The 25,213-nt window shown below is 57.9% G+C and overlaps 1 protein-coding gene across 1 annotated transcript in view; it reads left to right on the forward strand.

The window, feature by feature from the left end:
* The window catches only part of LOC142475005 (talin-1-like), a 58,504-nt gene that overhangs the window by 9,961 nt on the left and 23,330 nt on the right, over positions 1–25,213 (forward strand). The window contains exons 3-6 of the mRNA XM_075581099.1: positions 2,554–2,848; positions 4,763–4,929; positions 5,218–5,346; positions 9,441–9,554. Of these exons, the coding sequence (XP_075437214.1) occupies positions 2,554–2,848; positions 4,763–4,929; positions 5,218–5,346; positions 9,441–9,554 (705 nt within the window). The remainder of the gene's footprint in view (positions 1–2,553; positions 2,849–4,762; positions 4,930–5,217; positions 5,347–9,440; positions 9,555–25,213) is intronic.

Below are 25,213 nucleotides of genomic sequence, written 5' to 3' on the forward strand. Positions count from 1 at the left end.
GTCACTGTGCAGCGGGGGCTGAGACACACGGGGGTGTCACTGTGCAGCGGGGGCTGAGACACGGGGGTGTCACTGTGCAGCGGGGGCTGAGATACACGGGGTGTCACTGTGCAGCGGGGGCTGAGACACACGGGGGTGTCACTGTGCAGCGGGGGCTGAGACACACGGGGGTGTCACTGTGCAGCGGGGGCTGAGACACACGGGGTGTCACTGTGCAGCGGGGGCTGAGACACACGGGGGTGTCACTGTGCAGCGGGGGCTGAGACACACGGGGGTGTCACTGTGCAGCGGGGGCTGAGACACACGGGGGTGTCACTGTGCAGCGGGGGCTGAGACACACGGGGGTGTCACTGTGCAGCGGGGGCTGAGATACACGGGGGTGTCACTGCAGCGGGGGCTGAGACACACGGGGGTGTCACTGTGCAGCGGGGGCTGAGACACACGGGGGTGTCACTGTGCAGCGGGGGCTGAGACACACGGGGGTGTCACTGTGCAGCGGGGGCTGAGATACACGGGGGTGTCACTGTGCAGCGGGGGCTGAGATACACGGGGGTGTCACTGCAGCGGGGGCTGAGATACACGGGGGTGTCACTGTGCAGCGGGGGCTGAGACACACGGGGGTGTCACTGTGCAGCGGGGGCTGAGACACACGGGGGTGTCACTGTGCAGCGGGGGCTGAGACACACGGGGGTGTCACTGTGCAGCGGGGGCTGAGACACACGGGGGTGTCACTGTGCAGCGGGGGCTGAGATACACGGGGGTGTCACTGTGCAGCGGGGGCTGAGACACACGGGGGTGTCACTGCAGCGGGGGCTGAGATACACGGGGGTGTCACTGTGCAGCGGGGGCTGAGACACACGGGGGTGTCACTGTGCAGCGGGGGCTGAGACACACGGGGGTGTCACTGTGCAGCGGGGGCTGAGACACACGGGGGTGTCACTGTGCAGCGGGGGCTGAGACACACGGGGGTGTCACTGTGCAGCGGGGGCTGAGACACACGGGGGTGTCACTGTGCAGCGGGGGCTGAGACACACGGGGGTGTCACTGTGCAGCGGGGGGCTGAGATACACGGGGGTGTCACTGTGCAGCGGGGGCTGAGACACACGGGGGTGTCACTGTGCAGCGGGGGCTGAGACACACGGGGGTGTCACTGTGCAGCGGGGGCTGAGACACACGGGGGTGTCACTGTGCAGCGGGGGCTGAGACACACGGGGGTGTCACTGTGCAGCGGGGGCTGAGACACACGGGGGTGTCACTGTGCAGCGGGGGCTGAGACACACGGGGGTGTCACTGTGCAGCGGGGGCTGAGACACACGGGGGTGTCACTGTGCAGCGGGGGCTGAGACACACGGGGGTGTCACTGTGCAGCGGGGGCTGAGACACACGGGGGTGTCACTGTGCAGCGGGGGCTGAGACACACGGGGGTGTCACTGTGCAGCGGGGGCTGAGACACACGGGGGTGTCACTGTGCAGCGGGGGCTGAGACACACGGGGGTGTCACTGTGCAGCGGGGGCTGAGACACACGGGGGTGTCACTGTGCAGCGGGGGCTGAGACACACGGGGGTGTCACTGTGCAGCGGGGGCTGAGACACACGGGGGTGTCACTGTGCAGCGGGGGCTGAGACACACGGGGGTGTCACTGTGCAGCGGGGGCTGAGATACACGGGGGTGTCACTGTGCAGCGGGGGCTGAGACACACGGGGGTGTCACTGTGCAGCGGGGGCTGAGACACACGGGGGTGTCACTGTGCAGCGGGGGCTGAGACACACGGGGGTGTCACTGTGCAGCGGGGGCTGAGACACACGGGGGTGTCACTGTGCAGCGGGGGCTGAGATACACGGGGGTGTCACTGTGCAGCGGGGGCTGAGACACACGGGGGTGTCACTGTGCAGCGGGGGCTGAGACACACGGGGGTGTCACTGTGCAGCGGGGGCTGAGACACACGGGGGTGTCACTGTGCAGCGGGGGCTGAGACACACGGGGGTGTCACTGTGCAGCGGGGGCTGAGACACACGGGGGTGTCACTGTGCAGCGGGGGCTGAGACACACGGGGGTGTCACTGTGCAGCGGGGGCTGAGATACACGGGGGTGTCACTGTGCAGCGGGGGCTGAGACACACGGGGGTGTCACTGTGCAGCGGGGGCTGAGACACACGGGGGTGTCACTGTGCAGCGGGGGCTGAGACACACGGGGGTGTCACTGTGCAGCGGGGGCTGAGACACACGGGGGTGTCACTGTGCAGCGGGGGCTCAGACACACGGGGGTGTCACTGTGCAGCGGGGGCTGAGATACACGGGGGTGTCGCTGTGCAGCGGGGGCTGAGACACACGGGGGTGTCACTGTGCAGCGGGGGCTGAGACACACGGGGGTGTCACTGTGCAGCGGGGGCTGAGACACACGGGGGTGTCACTGTGCAGCGGGGGCTGAGACACACGGGGGTGTCACTGTGCAGCGGGGGCTGAGACACACGGGGGTCCTCACAGTACATTTGCAACGTGTGGTAACAGCGTGTTGGGCCGGTCCAGTCCTGACCTAGTCTTCCTGACCCTCAGGTGGTCGCTCCCACGATCAGTTCCCCCGTGTGCCAGGAGCAGCTGCTGGAGGCCGGGAAGCAGGTGGCCAAGTCAGTGGAAGGCTGCGTGGAATCTTCAGAGGCGGCCACGGGGAATCCTGAGCTCCTGAAGGCAGTGGGAGTAGCAGCCACGTCGGTGACTCAGGCGCTGAACGATCTGCTTCAGCACATTAAGAAGCATGCTACAGGGGGACCATCCACCGGGAGATATGATCAGGCCACCGACACCATCCTTAATGTGACCGAGAACATCTTCAGCTCCATGGGAGATGCTGGTCAGTGTGCTGTGTGTGTCCCCCCCCACCCCCCCCGCAACCCCACTCTTCAATGTCTACTGCATGGGCCCGCCATCGGCTGCTCGTGCCCCTCCCCCCCCCCCCCACGGTGTCTGCTGTGCGTGCCCCCCTCCAGGTGTCTGCTGCGTGTCCCCCCTCCATCTCTACTCCCGGGCGTCCTCATTGTGCGGCACGGTCAGAGATACACAGGGTTCCTCACTGTGTACCTTCCTGTTACTCTCCCCTTGCACACCGTGTCCCCTCACCTCCCTGATGACTCTCCTCTTGCACACCGTGTCCCCTCACCTCCCTGATGACTCTTCCTTGCACACCGTGTCCCCTCACCTCCCTGATGACTCTTCCTTGCACACCGTGTCCCCTCACCTCCCTGATGACTCTCCTCTTGCACACCGTGTCCCTTCACCTTCCTGTTACTCTCCCCTTGCACACCGTGTCCCCTCACCTCCCTGTTGACTCTCCTCTTGCACACCGTGTCCCCTCACCTCCCTGATGACTCTTCCTTGCACACCGTGTCCCCTCACCTCCCTGATGACTCTCCTCTTGCACACCGTGTCCCTTCACCTTCCTGTTACTCTCCCCTTGCACACCGTGTCCCCTCACCTCCCTGATGACTCTCCTCTTGCACACCGTGTCCCCTCTCCTTCCTGTTGACTCTTCCTTGCACACCGTGTCCCCTCACCTCCCTGTTGACTCTCCTCTTGCACACCGTGTCCCTTCACCTCCCTGATGTCTCTTCTCTTGCACACCGTGTCCCCTCACCTCCTTGATGACTCTCCTCTTGCACACCGTGTCCCCTCTCCTTCCTGTTGACTCTCCTCTTGCACACCGTGTCCCCTCACCTCCCTGTTGACTCTCCTCTTGCACACCGTGTCCCCTCACCTCCCTGTTGACTCTCCTCTTGCACACCGTGTCCCTTCACCTCTCTGATGTCTCTTCTCTTGCACACTGTGTCCCCTCACCTCCCTGATGACTCTCCTCTTGCACACCGTGTCCCCTCTCCTTCCTGTTGACTCTCCTCTTGCACACCGTGTCCCCTCTCCTTCCTGTTGACTCTTCCTTGCACACCGTGTCCCCTCACCTCCCTGTTGACTCTCCTCTTGCACACCGTGTCCCCTCTCCTTCCTGTTGACTCTTCCTTGCACACCGTGTCCCCTCACCTCCCTGTTGACTCTCCTCTTGCACACCGTGTCCCTTCACCTCTCTGATGTCTCTTCTCTTGCACACTGTGTCCCCTCACCTCCCTGATGACTCTCCTCTTGCACACCGTGTCCCCTCTCCTTCCTGTTGACTCTCCTCTTGCACACCGTGTCCCTTCACCTCTCTGATGTCTCTTCTCTTGCACACTGTGTCCCCTCACCTCCCTGATGACTCTCCTCTTGCACACCGTGTCCCCTCTCCTTCCTGTTGACTCTCCTCTTGCACACCGTGTCCCCTCTCCTTCCTGTTGACTCTTCCTTGCACACCGTGTCCCCTCACCTCCCTGTTGACTCTCCTCTTGCACACCGTGTCCCCTCTCCTTCCTGTTGACTCTTCCTTGCACACCGTGTCCCCTCACCTCCCTGTTGACTCTCCTCTTGCACACCGTGTCCCTTCACCTCTCTGATGTCTCTTCTCTTGCACACTGTGTCCCCTCACCTCCCTGATGACTCTCCTCTTGCACACCGTGTCCCCTCTCCTTCCTGTTGACTCTCCTCTTGCACACCGTGTCCCTTCACCTCTCTGATGTCTCTTCTCTTGCACACTGTGTCCCCTCACCTCCCTGATGACTCTCCTCTTGCACACCATGTCCCCTCTCCTTCCTGTTGACTCTCCTCTTGCACACCGTGTCCCCTCTCCTTCCTGTTGACTCTTCCTTGCACACCGTGTCCTCACCTCCCTGGGTGTTCTGTACAGGGGAGATGGTGCGTCAGGCTCGGATCCTGGCTCAGGCCACGTCAGACCTTGTGGGTGCCATTAAAGCCGACGCCGAGCGTGAAACCGACCTGGAGAACTCTCGCAAACTGCTGAGCGCAGCGAAACTACTGGCAGACGCAACCGCGCGTATGGTGGAGGCAGCCAAGGTAAGTGTGTGCGTGTGTGTGTGTGTGCGCGCGCGTGCGTGTGTGTGCGTGTGTGCGCGCGTGCGTGTGTGTGCGTGTGTGCGTGCGTGTGTGCACGTGTGTGCGCGTGTGTGTCTGCGCTCTCTCTCCAACTAATATCAGTTTTCTGGCTGTACTTTTTCAGTTCTTTGGTTTTGGCTTGCCTCCTAGTCTCTCTCCCCGGGTTTTTGGGTAGTCCCTGGTTTTGGGGTGCTCCTGGTCCTCGTTCCTCTGTTTTTTGGGTATGTATGACCCGTGCTCTATCCGCAGGGCGCGGCAGCTCACCCTGACAGTGAAGAGCAGCAGCAGAAGCTGCGCGAGGCGGCAGAAGGACTGCGCATTGCGACCAACGCAGCCGCACAGAACGCAATCAAGAAGAAGCTGGTGCACAAGCTGGAGGTGAGCGAGGAGATCAGCCAGGAGATCAGCCAGGAGATCAGCCAGGAGATCAGCCAGGAGATCAGCCAGGAGATCACGTAACGTGTCACACGATCAATGTGATCATGTCACTGACAGGAGGATTATTCCCTGTGGAAACGTCCTGAGCTGCAGGGAACGGGATGTAGCAGCGGGGGGGTATAAGTTAGGGGAGGGGGGCGGGGTATAACAGTGGGGGGGTATAAGTTAGGGGAGGGGGGCGGGGTATAACAGTGGGGGGGTATGAGTTAGAGGAGGGGGCGGGGTATAACAGTGGGGGGGTATGAGTTAGAGGAGGGGGACGGGGTGTAACAGCGGGGGGTATGAGGTAGAGGAGGGGGACGGGGTGTAACAGCGGGGGGTATGAGGTAGAGGAGGGGGACGGGGTGTAACAGCGGGGGGTATGAGGTAGAGGAGGGGGACGGGGTGTAACAGCGGGGGGTATGAGGTAGAGGAAGGGGGCGGTGTGTAACAGCGGGGGGTATGAGTTAGAGGAGGGGGACGGGGTGTAACAGCGGGGGGTATGAGGTAGAGGAGGGGGACGGGGTGTAACAGCGGGGGGTATGAGGTAGAGGAAGGGGGCGGTGTGTAACAGCGGGAGGGCGTATGAGTTAGAGGAGGGGGACGGGGTGTAACAGCGGGAGGTATGAGTTAGAGGAGGGGGTCGGGGTGTAACAGCGGGAGGTATGAGGTAGAGGAGGGGGACGGGGTGTAACAGCGGGGGTATAAGTTAGAGGAGGGGACTGGGTGTAACAGCGGGGGGGTATGAGTTAGAGGAGGGGGGCGGGGTGTAACAGCGGGGGGTATGAGTTAGAGGAGGGGGCCGGGGTGTATTAGTGGGGGGTATGAGTTAGAGGAGGGGGACAGTGTGTAACAGCGGGAGGGTATGAGTTAGAGGAGGGGGACGGGATGTAACAGCGGGAATGGTATGCGTTAGAGGAGGGGGACGGGGTGTAACAGCGGGAGGGTATGAGTTAGAGGAGGGGGACGGGGTGTAACAGCGGGGGGTATGAGTTAGAGGAGGGGGACGGGGTGTAACAGCGGGGGGTATGAGGTAGAGGAGGGGGACGGGGTGTAACAGCGGGAGGGTATGAGTTAGAGGAGGGGGACGGGGTGCAACAGCGGGAGGGTATGAGTTAGAGGAGGGGGCGGTGTGTAACAGCGGGGGTATGAGTTAGAGGAGGGGGACGGGGTGTAACAGCGGGGGGGTATGAGTTAGAGGAGGGGGCGGTGTGTAACAGCGGACGGGTATGAGTTAGAGGAGGGGGCCGGGGTGTATTAGTGGGGGGTATGAGTTAGAGGAGGGGGACAGTGTGTAACAGCGGGAGGGTATGAGTTAGAGGAGGGGGACGGGGTGTAACAGCGGGGGGTATGAGGTAGAGGAGGGGGACGGGGTGTAACAGCGGGGGGGTATGAGGTAGAGGAGGGGGACGGGGTGTAACAGCGGGGGGTATGAGGTAGAGGAAGGGGGCGGTGTGTAACAGCGGGGGGTATGAGTTAGAGGAGGGGGACGGGGTGTAACAGCGGGGGGTATGAGGTAGAGGAGGGGGACGGGGTGTAACAGCGGGGGGTATGAGGTAGAGGAAGGGGGCGGTGTGTAACAGCGGGAGGGCGTATGAGTTAGAGGAGGGGGACGGGGTGTAACAGCGGGAGGTATGAGTTAGAGGAGGGGGTCGGGGTGTAACAGCGGGAGGTATGAGGTAGAGGAGGGGGACGGGGTGTAACAGCGGGGGTATAAGTTAGAGGAGGGGACTGGGTGTAACAGCGGGGGGGTATGAGTTAGAGGAGGGGGGCGGGGTGTAACAGCGGGGGGTATGAGTTAGAGGAGGGGGCCGGGGTGTATTAGTGGGGGGTATGAGTTAGAGGAGGGGGACAGTGTGTAACAGCGGGAGGGTATGAGTTAGAGGAGGGGGACGGGATGTAACAGCGGGAATGGTATGCGTTAGAGGAGGGGGACGGGGTGTAACAGCGGGAGGGTATGAGTTAGAGGAGGGGGACGGGGTGTAACAGCGGGGGGTATGAGTTAGAGGAGGGGGACGGGGTGTAACAGCGGGGGGTATGAGGTAGAGGAGGGGGACGGGGTGTAACAGCGGGAGGGTATGAGTTAGAGGAGGGGGACGGGGTGCAACAGCGGGAGGGTATGAGTTAGAGGAGGGGGCGGTGTGTAACAGCGGGGGTATGAGTTAGAGGAGGGGGACGGGGTGTAACAGCGGGGGGGTATGAGTTAGAGGAGGGGGCGGTGTGTAACAGCGGGAGGGTATGAGTTAGAGGAGGGGGCCGGGGTGTATTAGTGGGGGGTATGCGTTAGAGGAGGGGGACAGTGTGTAACAGCGGGAGGGTATGAGTTAGAGGAGGGGGACGGGGTGCAACAGCGGGGGTATGAGTTAGAGGAGGGGGCGGTGTGTAACAGCGGGAGGGTATGAGTTAGAGGAGGGGGCCGGGGTGTATTAGTGGGGGGTATGAGTTAGAGGAGGGGGACAGTGTGTAACAGCGGGAGGGTATGAGTTAGAGGAGGGGGACGGGGTGTAACAGCGGGGGGTATGAGGTAGAGGAGGGGGACGGGGTGTAACAGCGGGAGGGTATGAGTTAGAGGAGGGGGACGGGGTGCAACAGCGGGAGGGTATGAGTTAGAGGAGGGGGACGGGGTGCAACAGCGGGGGGTATGAGTTAGAGGAGGGGGACGGGGTGCAACAGCGGGGGGTATGAGGTAGAGGAGGGGGACGGGGTGTAACAGCAGGGGGTATGAGGTAGAGGAGGGGGACAGGGTGTAACAGCGGGAGGGGGTATGAGGTAGAGGAGGGGGATGAGGTGTAACAGCGGGAGGGGGTATGAGTTAGAGGGGGGACGGGGTGTAACAGCGGGGGTATGAGTTAGGGGAGGGGGCCGGGGTGTAACAGCGGGGGGTATGAGGTACAGGAGGGGGACAGGGTGTAACAGCGGGGGGGTATGAGTTAGAGGAGGGGGATGAGGTGTAACAGCGGGGGTATGAGTTAGGGGAGGGGGCCGGGGTGTAACAGCGGGGGGGTATGAGTTATGGGAGGGGACGGGGTGTAACAGCGGGGGTATGAGTTAGGGGAGGGGACGGGGTGTAACAGCGGGAGGGGGTATGAGTTAGAGGAGGGGGACAGGGTGTAACAGCTGGAGGGGGTATGAGTTAGAGGAGGGGGATGGGGTGTAACAGCGGGGGGTATGAGGTAGAGGAGGGGGATGAGGTGTAACAGCGGGAGGGGGTATGAGTTAGAGGGGGGATGGGGTGTAACAGCGGGGGTATGAGTTAGGGGAGGGGGCCGGGGTGTAACAGCGGGGGTATGAGTCATGGGAGGGGACGGGGTGTAACAGCGGGGGTATGAGTTAGGGGAGGGGACGGGGTGTAACAGCGGGAGGGGGTATGAGTTAGAGGAGGGGGACGGGGTGTAACAGCAGGAGGGGGTATGAGTTAGAGGAGGGGGACGGGGTGTAACACGGGGGGGTATGAGTTAGAGGAGGGGGACAGGGTGTAACAGCTGGAGGGGGTATGAGTTAGGGGAGGGGGCCGGGGTGTAACAGCGAGGGGTATGAGTTAGAGGAGGGGGGTGGTGCTTGGGAAGGGGGGGTATGAGTTAGAGGAGGGGGGTGGTGCTTGGGAAGGGGGGGTATGAGTTAGAGGAGGGGGGTGGTGCTTGGGAAGGGGGGGTATGAGTTAGAGGAGGGGGGTGGTGCTTGGGAAGGGGGGGTATGAGTTAGAGGAGGGGGTGGTGCTTGGGAAGGGGGGTATGAGTTAGAGGAGGGGGGTGGTGCTTGGGAAGGGGGGTATGAGTTAGAGGAGGGGGTGGTGCTTGGGAAGGGGGGGTATGAGTTAGAGGAGAGGGGTGGTGCTTGGGAAGGGGGGGTATGAGTTAGAGGAGGGGGGTGGTGCTTGGGAAGGGGGGGTATGAGTTAGAGGAGGGGGTGGTGCTTGGGAAGGGGGGGTATGAGTTAGAGGAGGGGGGTGGTGCTTGGGAAGGGGGGGTATGAGTTAGAGGAGGGGGGTGGTGCTTGGGAAGGGGGGGTCTCGCGGGGGTTTGGGTCTCACTGTTCCCCTCTCCCTCTGCCCCCAGCACGCAGCGAGACAAGCTGCAGCCTCGGCCACGCAGACTATTGCAGCTGCGCAGAACGCGTCTTCCAGCAACAAGAACCCTGCTGCACAGCAGCAACTGGTGCAGAGCTGCAAGGTGTGTCACTGTGTGTGTGTGTCACTGTGTGTGTGTGTGTGTGTCACTGTGTGTGTGTGTGTGTGTGTGTGTGTGTGTGTGCCACTGTGTGTGTGTGCCACTGTGTGTGTGTGTGTGTGTGTGTGTGTGTCACTGTGTGGGTGTGTGTCACTGTGTGTGTGTGTGTCACTGTGTGTGTGTGTCACTGTGTGTGTGTGTCACTGTGTGTGTGTGTGTCACTGTGTGTGTGTGTGTGTCACTGTGTGTGTGTGTGTGTGTCACTGTGTGTGTGTGTGTGTGTCACTGTGTGTGTGTGTGTCACTGTGTGTGTGTGTGTGTCACTGTGTGTGTGTGTGTGTGTGTGTGTGTGTGTGTGTGTGTGTGTGTGTGTCACTGTGTGTGTGTGTCACTGTGTGTGTGTGTGTGTGTGTGTGTGTGTGTGTGTGTGTGTCACTGTGTGTGTGTGTGTGTCACTGTGTGTGTGTGTGTGTGTGTGTGTGTGTCACTGTGTGTGTGTGTGTCACTGTGTGTGTCACTGTGTGTGTGTGTGTGTGTGTCACTGTGTGTGTGTGTGTGTCACTGTGTGTGTGTGTGTCACTGTGTGTGTGTGTGTCACTGTGTGTGTCACTGTGTGTGTGTGTGTGTGTGTGTGTCTCACTGTGTGTGTGTGTGTGTGTGTGTGTGTCTCACTGTGTGTGTGTGTCTCACTGTGTGTGTGTCTCATTGTGTGTGTGTCACACTGTGTGTGTGTGTGTGTGTGTGTGTGTGTGTGTGTGTCACTGTGTCTCACTGTGTGTGTCTCACTGTGTGTCTCACTGTGTGTCTCACTGTGTGTGTCACTGTGTGTGTGTGTGTGTGTGTGTCACAGTAATATTTTCATTTGTTATATTACATACATACATACATACATACATACATACATACATACATACATACATACATATCTAGCCTTACTGTCGAGTATTCCTCAGAGACAGAAAGCATATTACATACATACATATTACATGCATGCATGCATATTACATACATACATATTACATGCATGCATATATATATCATACATACATATTACATGCATGCATACATATTACATAGATACATATTACATGCATGCATACATATTACATAGATACATATTACATGCATGCATACATATTACATACATACAAATTACATGCATACATATTACATACATATTACATGCATGCATACATATTACATGCATACATATTACATGCATGCATACATATTACATACATATTACATGCATACATATTACATGCATGCATACATATTACATACATACATATTACATGCATGCATACATATTACATGCATACATATTACATGCATGCATACATATTACATACATACATATTACATGCATGCATACATATTACATACATACATATTACATGCATACATATTACATGCATGCATACATATTACATGCATACATATTACATGCATGCATACATATTACATGCATACATATTACATGCATGCATACATATTACATGCATGCATACATATTACATGCATGCATATTACATGCATACATATTACATGCATGCATAAATATTACATACATACATATTACATGCATGCATACATATTACATACATACATATTACACACATACATATTACATGCATGCATACATATTACATACATACATATTACACGCATACATATTACATACATACATATTACATGCATGTATACATATTACATGCATACATATTACATGCATACATATTACATGCATGCATACATATTACATACATACATATTACACGCATACATATTACATAAATACATATTACATGCATGAATACATATTACATACATACATATTACACGCATACATATTACATACATACATATTACATGCATGCATACATATTACATGCATGCATACATATTACATGCATACACATTACATGCATACACATTACATGCATGCATACATATTACATGCATACATATTACATGCATGCATATTACATGCATGCATATTACATGCATACATACATATTACATACATACATATTACATGCATACATACAGATGGCAGCTGCCTGTGACCAGACTAATGGCCGGTCAGTATACCCCAGCGGGGGTCCCTGCTGTCAGGCTGCGGCCCCCGTGAGCGCGAAGGAGCGCCTGGCGTCGCTCGTGCCCTCCACCCAAGCCTTCAAGGACTTCAGATCACTGGCGTTGGGGAGGCGCGGCGTGGCCATGACATCACACGCTTTCACTGGCTGAACCGCCGCCGCGGCCATCGCTCGGCCGCCGCACCAAAAGACAACGTTTCTGACTTTTCAGAATGTGGTCGCGGCTCTCACGCTTGACCATGTGCACGCACGGAGTGGGGCCGGCCCCCCAGAGGGCCATCTCGCGCTGCGCACGCCGTCGTGCGAGCAGGAGGGGCGAGGCCTAAGGTCGTGATCATACAAACGCGCACCGCGCCAAAACAAATACTGTGCATCCCCTCAAAACGCTTATACCAACCGCGACTGTCCCGCCGCTGGCTACGGCAATGCGGGCCGACAGTTGAAGTGGTTTCCAAATGTGTTTTCTGGTTGCGACGGCCGTGTCATGTGACGCCGCCATCCAATCAAAAAAGATTTAGTCCGGCAGTCGCGCGCGCAGAAGAATGTGCTTGTGCACATGTCGCTCTGCGACGTCACAGAAGCGCGCGCACGCGGTGCATCATTATAACCGGAGCCTCCGGGACGCGCAGTGAGAGTACATGGAATCAGTCCCTCTCCCTGCGCGTCACTAACAGGCCATCACGTGACGCTGGGGGACCCCCTGCTTCCCGAGATTCAGGCCTCGGTATGGGGAGCCGGTATCTCCGACATGTTGAAATGTCCCGGTCACATGACGTGGGAGATTTAAACAATGCAGCGAGATTAGGGCTCCCCATACCGGGGCCTGTGTCTTGGGAAGCAGGGGGTCCCCCAGGCTGAAAGTAATGCGGTTCAGCTCCGGAGACCCCTGCTGCAATACTATATTAATAAAATCCAAACAGCTTCATTACTTTAGCGGCTAGCCACTAAGGTAATGAAGGGGTTAAACCAGAGTACCTGGTTTATTGGGGGTACAGGGAGTGGGTGAAAGGGGTAGTTGCCACAGGGTGGGTAGTTAGGCCTACCGGGAGAGTTTCAGGAGGGGTTAACCCCTTCAGTAGCAGTTACTACCACTATGGTGATGAAAGGGTTAACCCGTCCCACTACTCACCCAAGAGGCCTAACTACCCACCCTGGGGCAACTATCCCCTTTACCCACGGCCCCCAACAAATCCCCCCACAAAGGAATGGGCAAATGTCATGATCGTCAAATATGGCAACAAGCGCTTTCCCCCAAATACCATAAAATACATTAAAGTGGTGAATGTTTTACTTGCTCCTGCCAGGGTGAAGGCTGTCCTCCTCCTGCTCTTCTGCCCGAACAAGTAATGGCTGATACCCAACCATTAAAACACTAGCAATCCCTTAATTACCTTAGCGGTTACTACCACTAAGGTAATTAAGGGGTTATTGGTGTTTTAATTGGGTTGGTGAAGGGTGTGCTGTAGTTTCCCCGGGGAGGGTGGTTTGGCCTCCCGTGAGGGTTGCAGGATGGGCTAACTGCTTAATTACCTTTGTATTGCCTAATGAAGGGGTTAACTCCTCTTGCAACCCTTCCCGGTAGGCCTAACCACCTGCCCTGGTAAAAATACCCCCATTTCCTATCCCTCAACCCTCAATTAAGGGGTTAACCCCCACTCAAGCTACCCACCCGGGAGGTCTAACCACCCGACCCAGGGCAACTACACAAATCACCACGCATACAAATAGCAGAAGCACTACTAGCCAGTTTGTGATGCAAAAAAACAAAAATTCACAATTAAATAAAATAAACATTACAATACAGCAAAAAATACTAGCCAACACAACCATTGATTGTCTCTTCTCCCCCCCCACCCCCCCCCAATACACTTAGTTATGGACAAAATCCTTATGATCCAAATCTGGATAATAGCGCATTTGCCCATTAAAAATAAAACATTACCCAGTCAGCATTTAATAAATAAAAGTTGTACTTACCCCTCTCAGGATGAAGGCTGTCTTCATCTTCAGCCTCTGTGTCCTCTTGAGTGGGCACCGACGGAAAAATAAAAACTTGCTACTGGCCTGTAACCCCTTAATCACCTTAGTGGTTATTAATCGCTATGGTAATTAAGGGGTTAATCCCCCTCTCACTACCCACCCGAGAGGCTTCACCACCCTCCTCGGGGCAACTCCCCCCCACTCCCTCTACCCATTGATTGTCACTATGGTAAGCTATGCCCATTATGGGGAGAGGATAACCACGATGGCAATGCATGGGCACATGTTTCTGTAGCTGCTGTAACCTTTGATCTTTTCAATTGCCGCTGTTTGTTTATTTCCCTAAATGAACCGGTGCGGTCAGATTTTCAGTCAGCAGTCTCCCGGTGCGGTCAGATTTTCAGTCAGCAGTCTCCCGGTGCGGTCAGATTTTCAGTCAGCAGTCTCCCGGTGCGGTCAGATTTTCAGTCAGCAGTCTCCCGGTGCGGTCAGATTTTCAGTCAGCAGTCTCCCGGTGCGGTCAGATTTTCAGTCAGCAGTCTCCCGGTGCGGTCAGATTTTCAGTCAGCAGTCTCCCGGTGCGGTCAGATTTTCAGTCAGCAGTCTCCCGGTGCGGTCAGATTTTCAGTCAGCAGTCTCCCGGTGCAGTCAGATTTTCAGTCGGCAGTCTCCCGGTGCGGTCAGATTTTCAGTCAGCAGTCTCCCGGTGCGGTCAGATTTTCAGTCAGCAGTCTCCCGGTCCGGTCAGATTTTCAGTCAGCAGTCTCCCGGTGCGGTCAGATTTTCAGTCTGCAGTCTCCCGGTGCGGTCAGATTTTCAGTCAGCAGTCTCCCGGTGCAGTCAGATTTTCAGTCGGCAGTCTCCCGGTGCGGTCAGATTTTCAGTCAGCAGTCTCCCGGTGCGGTCAGATTTTCAGTCAGCAGTCTCCCGGTGCGGTCAGATTTTCAGTCAGCAGTCTCCCGGTGCGGTCAGATTTTCAGTCTGCAGTCTCCCGGTGCGGTCAGATTTTCAGTCAGCAGTCTCTCGGTGCGGTCAGATTTTCAGTCAGCAGTCTCCCGGTGCGGTCAGATTTTCAGTCTGCAGTCTCCCGGTGCGGTCTGATTTTCAGTCTGCAGTCTCCCGGGGCGGTCAGATTTTCAGTCTGCAGTCTCCCGGTGCGGTCAGATTTTCAGTCTGCAGTCTCCCGGTGCGGTCAGATTTTCAGTCTGCAGTCTCCCGGTGCAGTCAGATTTTCAGTCTGCAGTCTCCCGGTGCGGTCAGATTTTCAGTCAGCAGTCTCCCGGTGCAGTCAGATTTTCAGTCGGCAGTCTCCCGGTGCGGTCAGATTTTCAGTCAGCAGTCTCCCGGTGCGGTCAGATTTTCAGTCAGCAGTCTCCCGGTGCGGTCAGATTTTCAGTCAGCAGTCTCCCGGTGCGGTCAGATTTTCAGTCTGCAGTCTCCCGGTGCGGTCAGATTTTCAGTCAGCAGTCTCTCGGTGCGGTCAGATTTTCAGTCAGCAGTCTCCCGGTGCGGTCAGATTTTCAGTCTGCAGTCTCCCGGGGCGGTCAGATTTTCAGTCTGCAGTCTCCCGGTGCGGTCAGATTTTCAGTCTGCAGTCTCCCGGTGCGGTCAGATTTTCAGTCTGCAGTCTCCCGGTGCGGTCAGAGAAACCTCAGGGGCCAAAACCACATCCAAAGTCTTATCTTTGTATTTCATTAGACGGCTGTGTAAAATAATAATAATGGTCACGGGAGACCGGGGCTCTCTCACGGGAGAGCGGGGCTCTCTCACGGGAGAGCGGGGCTCTCTCTCGGGAGAGCGGGGCTCTCTCTCGGGAGAGCGGGGCTCTCTCCCGGGAGAGCGGGGCTCTCTCCCGGGAGAGCGGGGCTCTCTCCCGGGAGAGCGGGGCTCTCTCACGGGAGAGCGGGGCTCTCTCACGGGAGAGCGGGGCTCTCTCACGGGAGAGCGGGGCTCTCTCACGGGAGAGCGGGGCTCTCTCACGGGAGAGAGCGGGGCTCTCTCACGGGAGAGAGCGGGGCTCTCTCACGGGAGAGCGGGGCTCTCTCGCGGGAGAGAGCGGGGCTCTCTCGCGGGAGAGAGCGGGGCTCTCTCGCGGGAGAGAGCGGGGCTCTCTCGCGGGAGAGAGCGGGGCTCTCTCGCGGGAGAGAGCGGGGCTCTCTCGCGGGAGAGAGCGGGGCTCTCTCGCGGGAGAGAGCGGGGCTCTCTCGCGGGAGAGAGCGGGGCTCTCTCGCGGGAGAGAGCGGGGCTCTCTCGCGGGAGAGAGCGGGGCTCTCTCGCGGGAGAGAGCGGGGCTCTCTCGCGGGAGAGAGCGGGGCTCTCTCGCGGGAGAGAGCGGGGCTCTCTCGCGGGAGAGAGCGGGGCTCTCTCGCGGGAGAGAGCGGGGCTCTCTCGCGGGAGAGAGCGGGGCTCTCTCTCGGGAGAGCGGGGCTCTCTCTCGGGAGAGCGGGGCTCTCTCTCGGGAGAGCGGGGCTCTCTCCCGGGAGAGCGGGGCTCTCTCCCGGGAGAGCGGGGCTCTCTCCCGGGAGAGCGGGGCTCTCTCACGGGAGAGCGGGGCTCTCTCACGGGAGAGCGGGGCTCTCTCGCGGGAGAGCGGGGCTCTCTCGCGGGAGAGAGCGGGGCTCTCTCGCGGGAGAGAGCGGGGCTCTCTCGCGGGAGAGAGCGGGGCTCTCTCGCGGGAGAGAGCGGGGCTCTCTCGCGGGAGAGAGCGGGGCTCTCTCGCGGGAGAGAGCGGGGCTCTCTCGCGGGAGAGAGCGGGGCTCTCTCGCGGGAGAGAGCGGGGCTCTCTCGCGGGAGAGAGCGGGGCTCTCTCGCGGGAGAGAGCGGGGCTCTCTCGCGGGAGAGAGCGGGGCTCTCTCGCGGGAGAGAGCGGGGCTCTCTCGCGGGAGAGAGCGGGGCTCTCTCGCGGGAGAGAGCGGGGCTCTCTCGCGGGAGAGAGCGGGGCTCTCTCGCGGGAGAGAGCGGGGCTCTCTCGCGGGAGAGAGCGGGGCTCTCTCGCGGGAGAGAGCGGGGCTCTCTCGCGGGAGAGAGCGGGGCTCTCTCGCGGGAGAGAGCGGGGCTCTCTCGCGGGAGAGAGCGGGGCTCTCTCGCGGGAGAGAGCGGGGCTCTCTCTCGGGAGAGCGGGGCTCTCTCTCGGGAGAGCGGGGCTCTCTCTCGGGAGAGCGGGGCTCTCTCTCGGGAGAGCGGGGCTCTCTCCCGGGAGAGCGGGGCTCTCTCCCGGGAGAGCGGGGCTCTCTCACGGGAGAGCGGGGCTCTCTCGCGGGAGAGAGCGGGGCTCTCTCGCGGGAGAGAGCGGGGCTCTCTCGCGGGAGAGAGCGGGGCTCTCTCGCGGGAGAGAGCGGGGCTCTCTCGCGGGAGAGAGCGGGGCTCTCTCGCGGGAGAGAGCGGGGCTCTCTCGCGGGAGAGAGCGGGGCTCTCTCGCGGGAGAGAGCGGGGCTCTCTCGCGGGAGAGAGCGGGGCTCTCTCGCGGGAGAGAGCGGGGCTCTCTCGCGGGAGAGAGCGGGGCTCTCTCGCGGGAGAGAGCGGGGCTCTCTCGCGGGAGAGAGCGGGGCTCTCTCGCGGGAGAGAGCGGGGCTCTCTCGCGGGAGAGAGCGGGGCTCTCTCGCGGGAGAGAGCGGGGCTCTCTCGCGGGAGAGAGCGGGGCTCTCTCGCGGGAGAGAGCGGGGCTCTCTCGCGGGAGAGAGCGGGGCTCTCTCGCGGGAGAGAGCGGGGCTCTCTCGCGGGAGAGAGCGGGGCTCTCTCGCGGGAGAGAGCGGGGCTCTCTCGCGGGAGAGAGCGGGGCTCTCTCGCGGGAGAGAGCGGGGCTCTCTCGCGGGAGAGAGCGGGGCTCTCTCGCGGGAGAGAGCGGGGCTCTCTCGCGGGAGAGAGCGGGGCTCTCTCGCGGGAGAGAGCGGGGCTCTCTCGCGGGAGAGCGGGGCTCTCTCGCGGGAGAGCGGGGCTCTCTCGCGGGAGAGCGGGACTCTCTCGCGGGAGAGCGGGGATCTCTCACGGGAGAGCGGGGCTCTCTCACGGGAGAGCGGGGCTCTCTCACGGGAGAGCGGGGCTCTCTCACGGGAGAGCGGGGCTCTCTCACGGGAGAGCGGGGCTCTCTCACGGGAGAGCGGGGATCTCTCACGGGAGAGCGGGGCTCTCACGGGAGACCGGGGCTCTCTCACGGGAGAGCGGGACTCTCTCACGGGGGCAGAAGCGGGACTCAGGGAGGGTAGGCAGCAAGTGTTGCAGGTAGCCTTCCCCAGTCCACTAGTGGGGCATCAGGGGGTCACTCACATGAGAACCCAGCTGTTGCAGCCTTACCTGAGGCCGCAGGGGCAGTGGCAGACTTTGGCCACCCCTGGGACGCCTGCCAGCCAGAGGGTAAAGCGGGTGATTATGTGCAGATGCTCCTGAACCTGTTACCAGGAATGGGGAACATGTTTCAGGAAGTAGCTCAGGCAGTGCCAGGCCTCTTAGGTAGGATAGGGTTTCCTAGGGGGGTCCTTGTTGAGCTAGGGGCCCTGGGAGGTAGTCAGGCAGGGGCAGAAGCCGGGGCTAGGGTGAGCAGCCTAGGGTCCTGTTCTCAGACAAGCTGGGCAGGGCACATAGTACAGATGAGCCTGTGCTCCCAGGGGATCTGCATCCTCTGCATAAGAATATCTATGGAGTATCAGCAGAGGTGGCAGACAGTGTAGAAAGGAAGGCAAAGGGGGGGGTCAGACTTCAGCCTTCAGAATGGCCTCTGTGAGTTTGTCAGGGTTCCATTCAGGATAAGGAATGCTCTGGCTACCTCCCACCGCCTGGTCAGGAGGTCACCAGAGAGAGTGCAGAGGTATGTGGGGACATACAGGGAGACAGGGAGGACCAAAGTCTATCACATCCATGTGCTCAAGGAGGACATAGCTCTGCCAGATCTCCTAGGGGAGGCTAGGCAGGGAGGTACCATAGAGCAGTATAGGGCTCTGTTCACAGACAAGCCAGGGAGGACACACATCACTGAGCACCCAGTGCTTACAGGGGATCTGAGACCTCTGCATAAGCACGCTTATAGAGTGTCAGCAGAGGTGAAGGGCAGTATAGAGAGGGAGATGGAGGAGATGCTGGCCCTAGGGGTAATTGTACCATCCCAGAGCCCTTGGGCTTGTCCGGTAGTTCTAGTGCCTAAGAAGGATGGGACCACCTGGTTCTATGTGGACTACCGGCAGCTCAATGCAGGGACGGTTTCAGATGCCTACCCCATGCCCCGCATGGATGAGTTGCTGGATGAACTCGCGGGGGCAAGGTATCTGACCACCAGGGATCTCAGTAAAGGGTACTGGCTGATCCCTTTGACCCAGGAGGCTCGGGAGAAGTCGGCGTTCATCACCCCAAGTGGCCTCTATGAGTTCTTAGTGATGCCATTTGGGATGAAGAATGCACCGGCTATCTTCCAACGCCTGGTCAATCGTTTGCTAGAGGGCATGCAAGGGTTTGCAAGGGCTTATCTGGATGATATTGCTGTGTTCAGTAACTCCTGGGAATCACACTTACTTCATGTAGCTGCGGTGCTAGCCAGGATTAGGGAGGCAGGTCTCACCTTAAAACCCACCAAGTGCTTAGTGGGGATGGCTGAAGTCTTATACCTGGGGCATAGAGTGGGTGGAGGGCACCTCAAGCCAGAACCAGCTAAGGTAGAGGCAGTAGTGCAATGGCCCACTCCCAAAACCAAAAAGCAGGTCATGGCGTTTCTAGGCACTGCAGGCTACTATAGGAAGTTTGTTCCCCAGTATAGTGCCATTGCCAAACCCCTGACTGACTTGACCCAGAAGCGACAGTCTGTGCTGGTAGTCTGGTCCCCTGCCTGTGAAGCTGCATTTCAGGCTTTGAAGACTGCACTAGCCAGCGCTCCTATACTGGCCGCTCCAGATTATTCCAAAAAGTTTCTGGTGCAGACTGATGCCTCAGACTTCGGTATTGGGGCGCTGCTCAGCCAGGTGGGGGACAGGGGTAGTGAGCATCCCGTGGTTTACCTGAGCCGCAAGCTGCTGCCCAGAGAAGTGGCCTATGCCACTATTGAGAAGGAGTGTCTGGCCATAGTATGGGCTCTAAAGAAGCTACAGCCCTCTCTGTATGGCAGACACTTCACTGTTATCACTGACCATAACCCCCTAAGTTGGTTGCACAGGGTGTCGGGAGAGAATGCCAAGCTCCTGCGCTGGAGCCTGGCCTTGCAAGAATGTTACTTCACCATTCAGCACAACAAAGGCAGTGAGCATGGGAACGCTGATGGCCTCTCCCGGCAGGACCATCCCCAAGACCTAATGACTTCAAAAACCCTCCGGTCAGCCCAACCACCAGAGGAGGTGGCCAGGGCAAACCTTGGGCTTTGAGTGGGGGAGGTGTGGCGAAAATGGGGCTAATCAGCGCATTAATAAAAGCAGTGGGCTCGGCTAGTTACCCCTATTTCATATTGGGGATGAAGGGGTTAATTTTATATGCTGTTCCCCTTTTAAGACTGCTAATTTAGGAACGGAGTGAGCCAGCACCCTGATTTTTGGGGTGCCGCCTCAGTGTAATCCCCCAAGTACACACATATTAAAAATATAACTTTGTCATAAGGGAAACATATATTTTCGATAAAGTGCCTTTCTGGTGCAGGTTTATATGTACCGACAGGATGCTGTTGTTTCTGCCTGCCTTTGTAATGCATTAAGGACCAAATGTTATGCATACATGAAAGACCCCAGATTCTTAGTGTCACTTAATCAGGATGTTTCTGAGTAGCAGATCCTGTTACTCCTCCTAGATATTTCACACCTTGGGACCAAACTCCAGACGTTGCGTCCCCAGAAATGAGTGGCCCCTTTTTATTTAGCAGTGCTATCAAGCTGCTTACTGAGCATGCTCAGAGTTACCTGAACTGGCTGTAGGATATGCCCATGTGACATGGCAGGTTCTGATTGGAGGAAGACAATTCCTTGCCAATGAGATGAGGCTAATGTAACACTTCACAGGCCCTTGTCCTTAAAAAGGCCTGTACCCCTCATTCCTGGGTTGTTGTTGTTCCTGCTGGTGTTACCTGATTTCTTCAAACGGATAATACCTAAGTACAGCGGCTACGATTCCAGAACGCAAGGGGTTAAAAAACATCGCAACAAGGAAACTAGCCCTGCTTCAGGATTGCGTTAGCCCTGGGGATTCCAGACCGAACCCATAAAGAACCAGAAAAGACTTTGCACATGCACAGAAGGATTGGACTGGCTATTTATTTGGCAATTTGCAACTGGACTACATTTTAAAAGTCAATTTCCTGGTGCTTTGCACCTTTCTGGACATTATCCTCTGTTTCTCTACCCGTAAGTGTAATTATTAAGTTTATTCTGCAGTTGTCGTGTGTTTGCCTTTCAAGGGAATAAATCTCAGTTTATTTTGCTCAACCTGTTCTGCTCAATCAGGATCCACGAAATATAAATGTGTTATTAAGCGCGTCTCCCGTCACATTCACCTTTATTATAAGACCCTCATTGTCCATATTGTCACAATAATATTAATGCCTTCTTTTGTAGTCGCCAGTGTGAGGAGTCTGCTCCCGGAAGTCGCCAACCAGTGTGAGTTAGGATTCGGCTCTTGGACAGTCGCCAGTGTGAGGAGTCTGCTCTCGGACAGTCACCAGTGTTAGGAATCTGCTCCTGGACAGTCGCCAGTGTGAGGAGTCTGCTCTTGGACAGTCGCCAGTGTGAGGAATCTGCTCTCGGACAGTCGCCAGTGTGAGGAGTCTGCTCTCGGACAGTCATCAGTGTGAGGAGTCTGCTCCCGGATAGTCGCCAGTGTTAGGAATCTGCTCTCGGACAGTCGCCAGTGTGAGGAGTCTGCTCTCGGACAGTCGCCTGTGTGAGGATTCTGCTCTCGGACAGTCGCCAGTGTGAGGAGTCTGCTCTCGGACAGTCGCCAGTGTGAGGAGTCTGCTCTCGGACAGTCGCCAGTGTGAGGAATCTGCTCTCGGACAGTCGCCAGTGTGTGGAGTCTGCTCTCGGACAGTCGCCTGTGTTTGGAGTCTGCTCTCGGACAGTCGCCTGTGTGAGGAGTCTGCTTTTGGACAGTCTCCAGTGTGAGGAGTCTGCTCTCGGACAGTCTCCAGTGTGAGGAGTCTGCTATCGGACAGTCGCCAGTGTGAGGAGTCTGCTCTCGGACAGTCGCCAGTGTGAGGAGTCTGCTCTCGGACAGTCGCCAGTGGGAGGGAGGATTCTGCTCTCGGACAGTCGCCAGTGTGAGGAGTCTGCTCTCGGACAGTCGCCAGTGGGAGGGATGATTCTGCTCTTGGACAGTCGCCAGTGTGAGGAGTCTGCTCTCGGACAGTCACCAGTGTTAGGAATCTGCTCCTGGACAGTCGCCAGTGTGAGGAGTCTGCTCTTGGACAGTCGCCAGTGTGAGGAATCTGCTCTCGGACAGTCGCCAGTGTGAGGAGTCTGCTCTCGGACAGTCGTCAGTGTGAGGAGTCTGCTCCCGGATAGTCGCCAGTGTTAGGAATCTGCTCTCGGACAGTCGCCAGTGTGAGGAGTCTGCTCTCGGACAGTCGCCTGTGTGAGGATTCTGCTCTCGGACAGTCGCCAGTGTGAGGAGTCTGCTCTCGGACAGTCGCCAGTGTGAGGAGTCTGCTCTCGGACAGTCGCCAGTGTGAGGAATCTGCTCTCGGACAGTCGCCAGTGTGTGGAGTCTGCTCTCGGACAGTCGCCTGTGTTTGGAGTCTGCTCTCGGACAGTCGCCTGTGTGAGGAGTCTGCTCTCGGACAGTCTCCAGTGTGAGGAGTCTGCTCTCGGACAGTCTCCAGTGTGAGGAGTCTGCTATCGGACAGTCGCCAGTGTGAGGAGTCTGCTCTCGGACAGTCGCCAGTGTGAGGAGTCTGCTCTCGGACAGTCGCCAGTGGGAGGGAGGATTCTGCTCTCGGACAGTCGCCAGTGTGAGGAGTCTGCTCTCGGACAGTCGCCAGTGGGAGGGATGATTCTGCTCTTGGACAGTCGCCAGTGTGAGGAGTCTGCTCTCGGACAGTCGCCAGTGTTAGGAATCTGCTCTCGGACAGTCGCCAGTGTGAGGAGTCGGCTCTCGGACTGTCGCCAGTGGGAGGGATGATTCTGCTCTCGGACAGTCGCCAGTGTGAGGAGTCTGCTCTCGGACAGTCGCCTGTGTGTGGAGTCTGCTTTTGGACAGTTGCCAGTGTGAGGAGTCTGCTCTCGGACAGTCGCCAGTGTGAGGAGTCTGCTCTCGGACAGTCGCCAGTGTGAGGAGTCTGCTCTCGGACAGTCGCCTGTGTGTGGAGTCTGCTCTCGGACAGTCGCCTGTGTGAGGAGTCTGCTCTCGGACAGTCGCCAGTGGGAGGGATGATTCTGCTCTTGGACAGTCGCCAGTGTGAGGAGTCTGCTCTCGGACAGTCGCCAGTGTGAGGAGTCTGCTCTCGGAGAGTCGCCAGTGTGAGGAGTCTGCTCTCGGACAGTCGCCAGTGTGAGGAGTCTGCTCTCGGACAGTCGCCAGTGTGAGGAGTCTGCTCTCGGACAGTCGCCAGTGTGAGGAATCTGCTCTCGGACAGTCGCCAGTGTGTGGAGTCTGCTCTCGGACAGTCGCCTGTGTTTGGAGTCTGCTCTCGGACAGTCGCCTGTGTGTGGAGTCTGCTTTTGGACAGTCTCCAGTGTGAGGAGTCTGCTCTCGGACAGTCTCCAGTGTGAGGAGTCTGCTATCGGACAGTCGCCAGTGTGAGGAGTCTGCTCTCGGACAGTCGCCAGTGTGAGGAGTCTGCTCTCGGACAGTCGCCAGTGGGAGGGAGGATTCTGCTCTCGGACAGTCGCCAGTGTGAGGAGTCTGCTCTCGGACAGTCGCCAGTGGGAGGGATGATTCTGCTCTTGGACAGTCGCCAGTGTGAGGAGTCTGCTCTCGGACAGTCGCCAGTGTTAGGAATCTGCTCTCGGACAGTCGCCAGTGTGAGGAGTCGGCTCCCGGACAGTCGCCAGTGGGAGGGATGATTCTGCTCTCGGACAGTCGCCAGTGTGAGGAGTCTGCTCTCGGACAGTCGCCTGTGTGTGGAGTCTGCTTTTGGACAGTTGCCAGTGTGAGGAGTCTGCTCTCGGACAGTCGCCAGTGTGAGGAGTCTGCTCTCGGACAGTCGCCAGTGTGAGGAGTCTGCTCTCGGACAGTCGCCTGTGTGTGGAGTCTGCTCTCGGACAGTCGCCTGTGTGTGGAGTCTCCTTTTGGACAGTCGCCAGTGTGAGGAGTCTGCTCTCGGACAGTCGCCAGTGTGAGGAGTCTGCTCTCGGACAGTCGCCAGTGTGAGGGAGGATTGTGCTCTTGGACAGTCGCCAGTGTGAGGGAGGATTCTGCTCTTGGACAGTCGCCAGTGTGAGGGAGGATTCTGCTCTCGGACAGTCGCCAGTGTGAGGGAGGATTCTGCTCTTGGACAGTCGCCAGTGTGAGGGAGGATTCTGCTCTTGGACAGTCGCCAGTGTGAGGGAGGATTCTGCTCTCGGACAGTCGCCAGTGTGAGGGAGGATTCTGCTCTTGGACAGTCGCCAGTGTGAGGGAGGATTCTGCTCTCGGACAGTCGCCAGTGTGAGGGAGGATTCTGCTCTCGGACAGTCGCCAGTGTGAGGGAGGATTCTGCTCTCGGACAGTCGCCAGTGTGAGGGAGGATTCTGCTCTTGGACAGTCGCCAGTGTGAGGAAGGATTCTGCTCTTGGACAGTCGCCAGTGTGAGGGAGGATTCTGCTCTCGGACAGTCGCCAGTGTGAGGGAGGATTCTGCTCTCGGACAGTCGCCAGTGTGAGGGAGGATTCTGCTCTCGGACAGTCGCCAGTGTGAGGGAGGATTCTGCTCTTGGACAGTCGCCAGTGTGAGGGAGGATTCTGCTCTTGGACAGTCGCCAGTGTGAGGGAGGATTCTGCTCTTGGACAGTCGCCAGTGTGAGGGAGGATTCTGCTCTTGGACAGTCGCCAGTGTGAGGGAGGATTCTGCTCTCGGACAGTCGCCAGTGTGAGGGAGGATTCTGCTCTCGGACAGTCGCCAGTGTGAGGGAGGATTCTGCTCTCGGACAGTCGCCAGTGTGAGGGAGGATTCTGCTCTTGGACAGTCGCCAGTGTGAGGGAGGATTCTGCTCTTGGACAGTCGCCAGTGTGAGGGAGGATTCTGCTCTTGGACAGTCGCCAGTGTGAGGGAGGATTCTGCTCTTGGACAGTCGCCAGTGTGAAGGAGGATTCTGCTCTCGGACAGTCGCCAGTGTGAGGGAGGATTCTGCTCTTGGACAGTCGCCAGTGTGAGGGAGGATTCTGCTCTTGGACAGTCGCCAGTGTGAGGGAGGATTCTGCTCTTGGACAGTCGCCAGTGTGAAGGAGGATTCTGCTCTCGGACAGTCGCCAGTGTGAGGGAGGATTCTGCTCTTGGACAGTCGCCAGTGTGAGGGAGGATTCTGCTCTCGGACAGTCGCCAGTGTGAGGGAGGATTCTGCTCTCGGACAGTCGCCAGTGTGAGGGAGGATTCTGCTCTCGGACAGTCGCTAACCATGGCTGGGAATTGTTACCCATTTGTCGGCATTATAAAAAACAAAAGGTGCCTAATTACTGTAATTAACATGGCAGATTTTCCTGACCGCTGTCC

This window comes from Ascaphus truei, unplaced genomic scaffold, assembly GCF_040206685.1.
Source record: "Ascaphus truei isolate aAscTru1 unplaced genomic scaffold, aAscTru1.hap1 HAP1_SCAFFOLD_1049, whole genome shotgun sequence".
NCBI classification, from domain to species: Eukaryota; Metazoa; Chordata; class Amphibia; order Anura; family Ascaphidae; genus Ascaphus; species Ascaphus truei.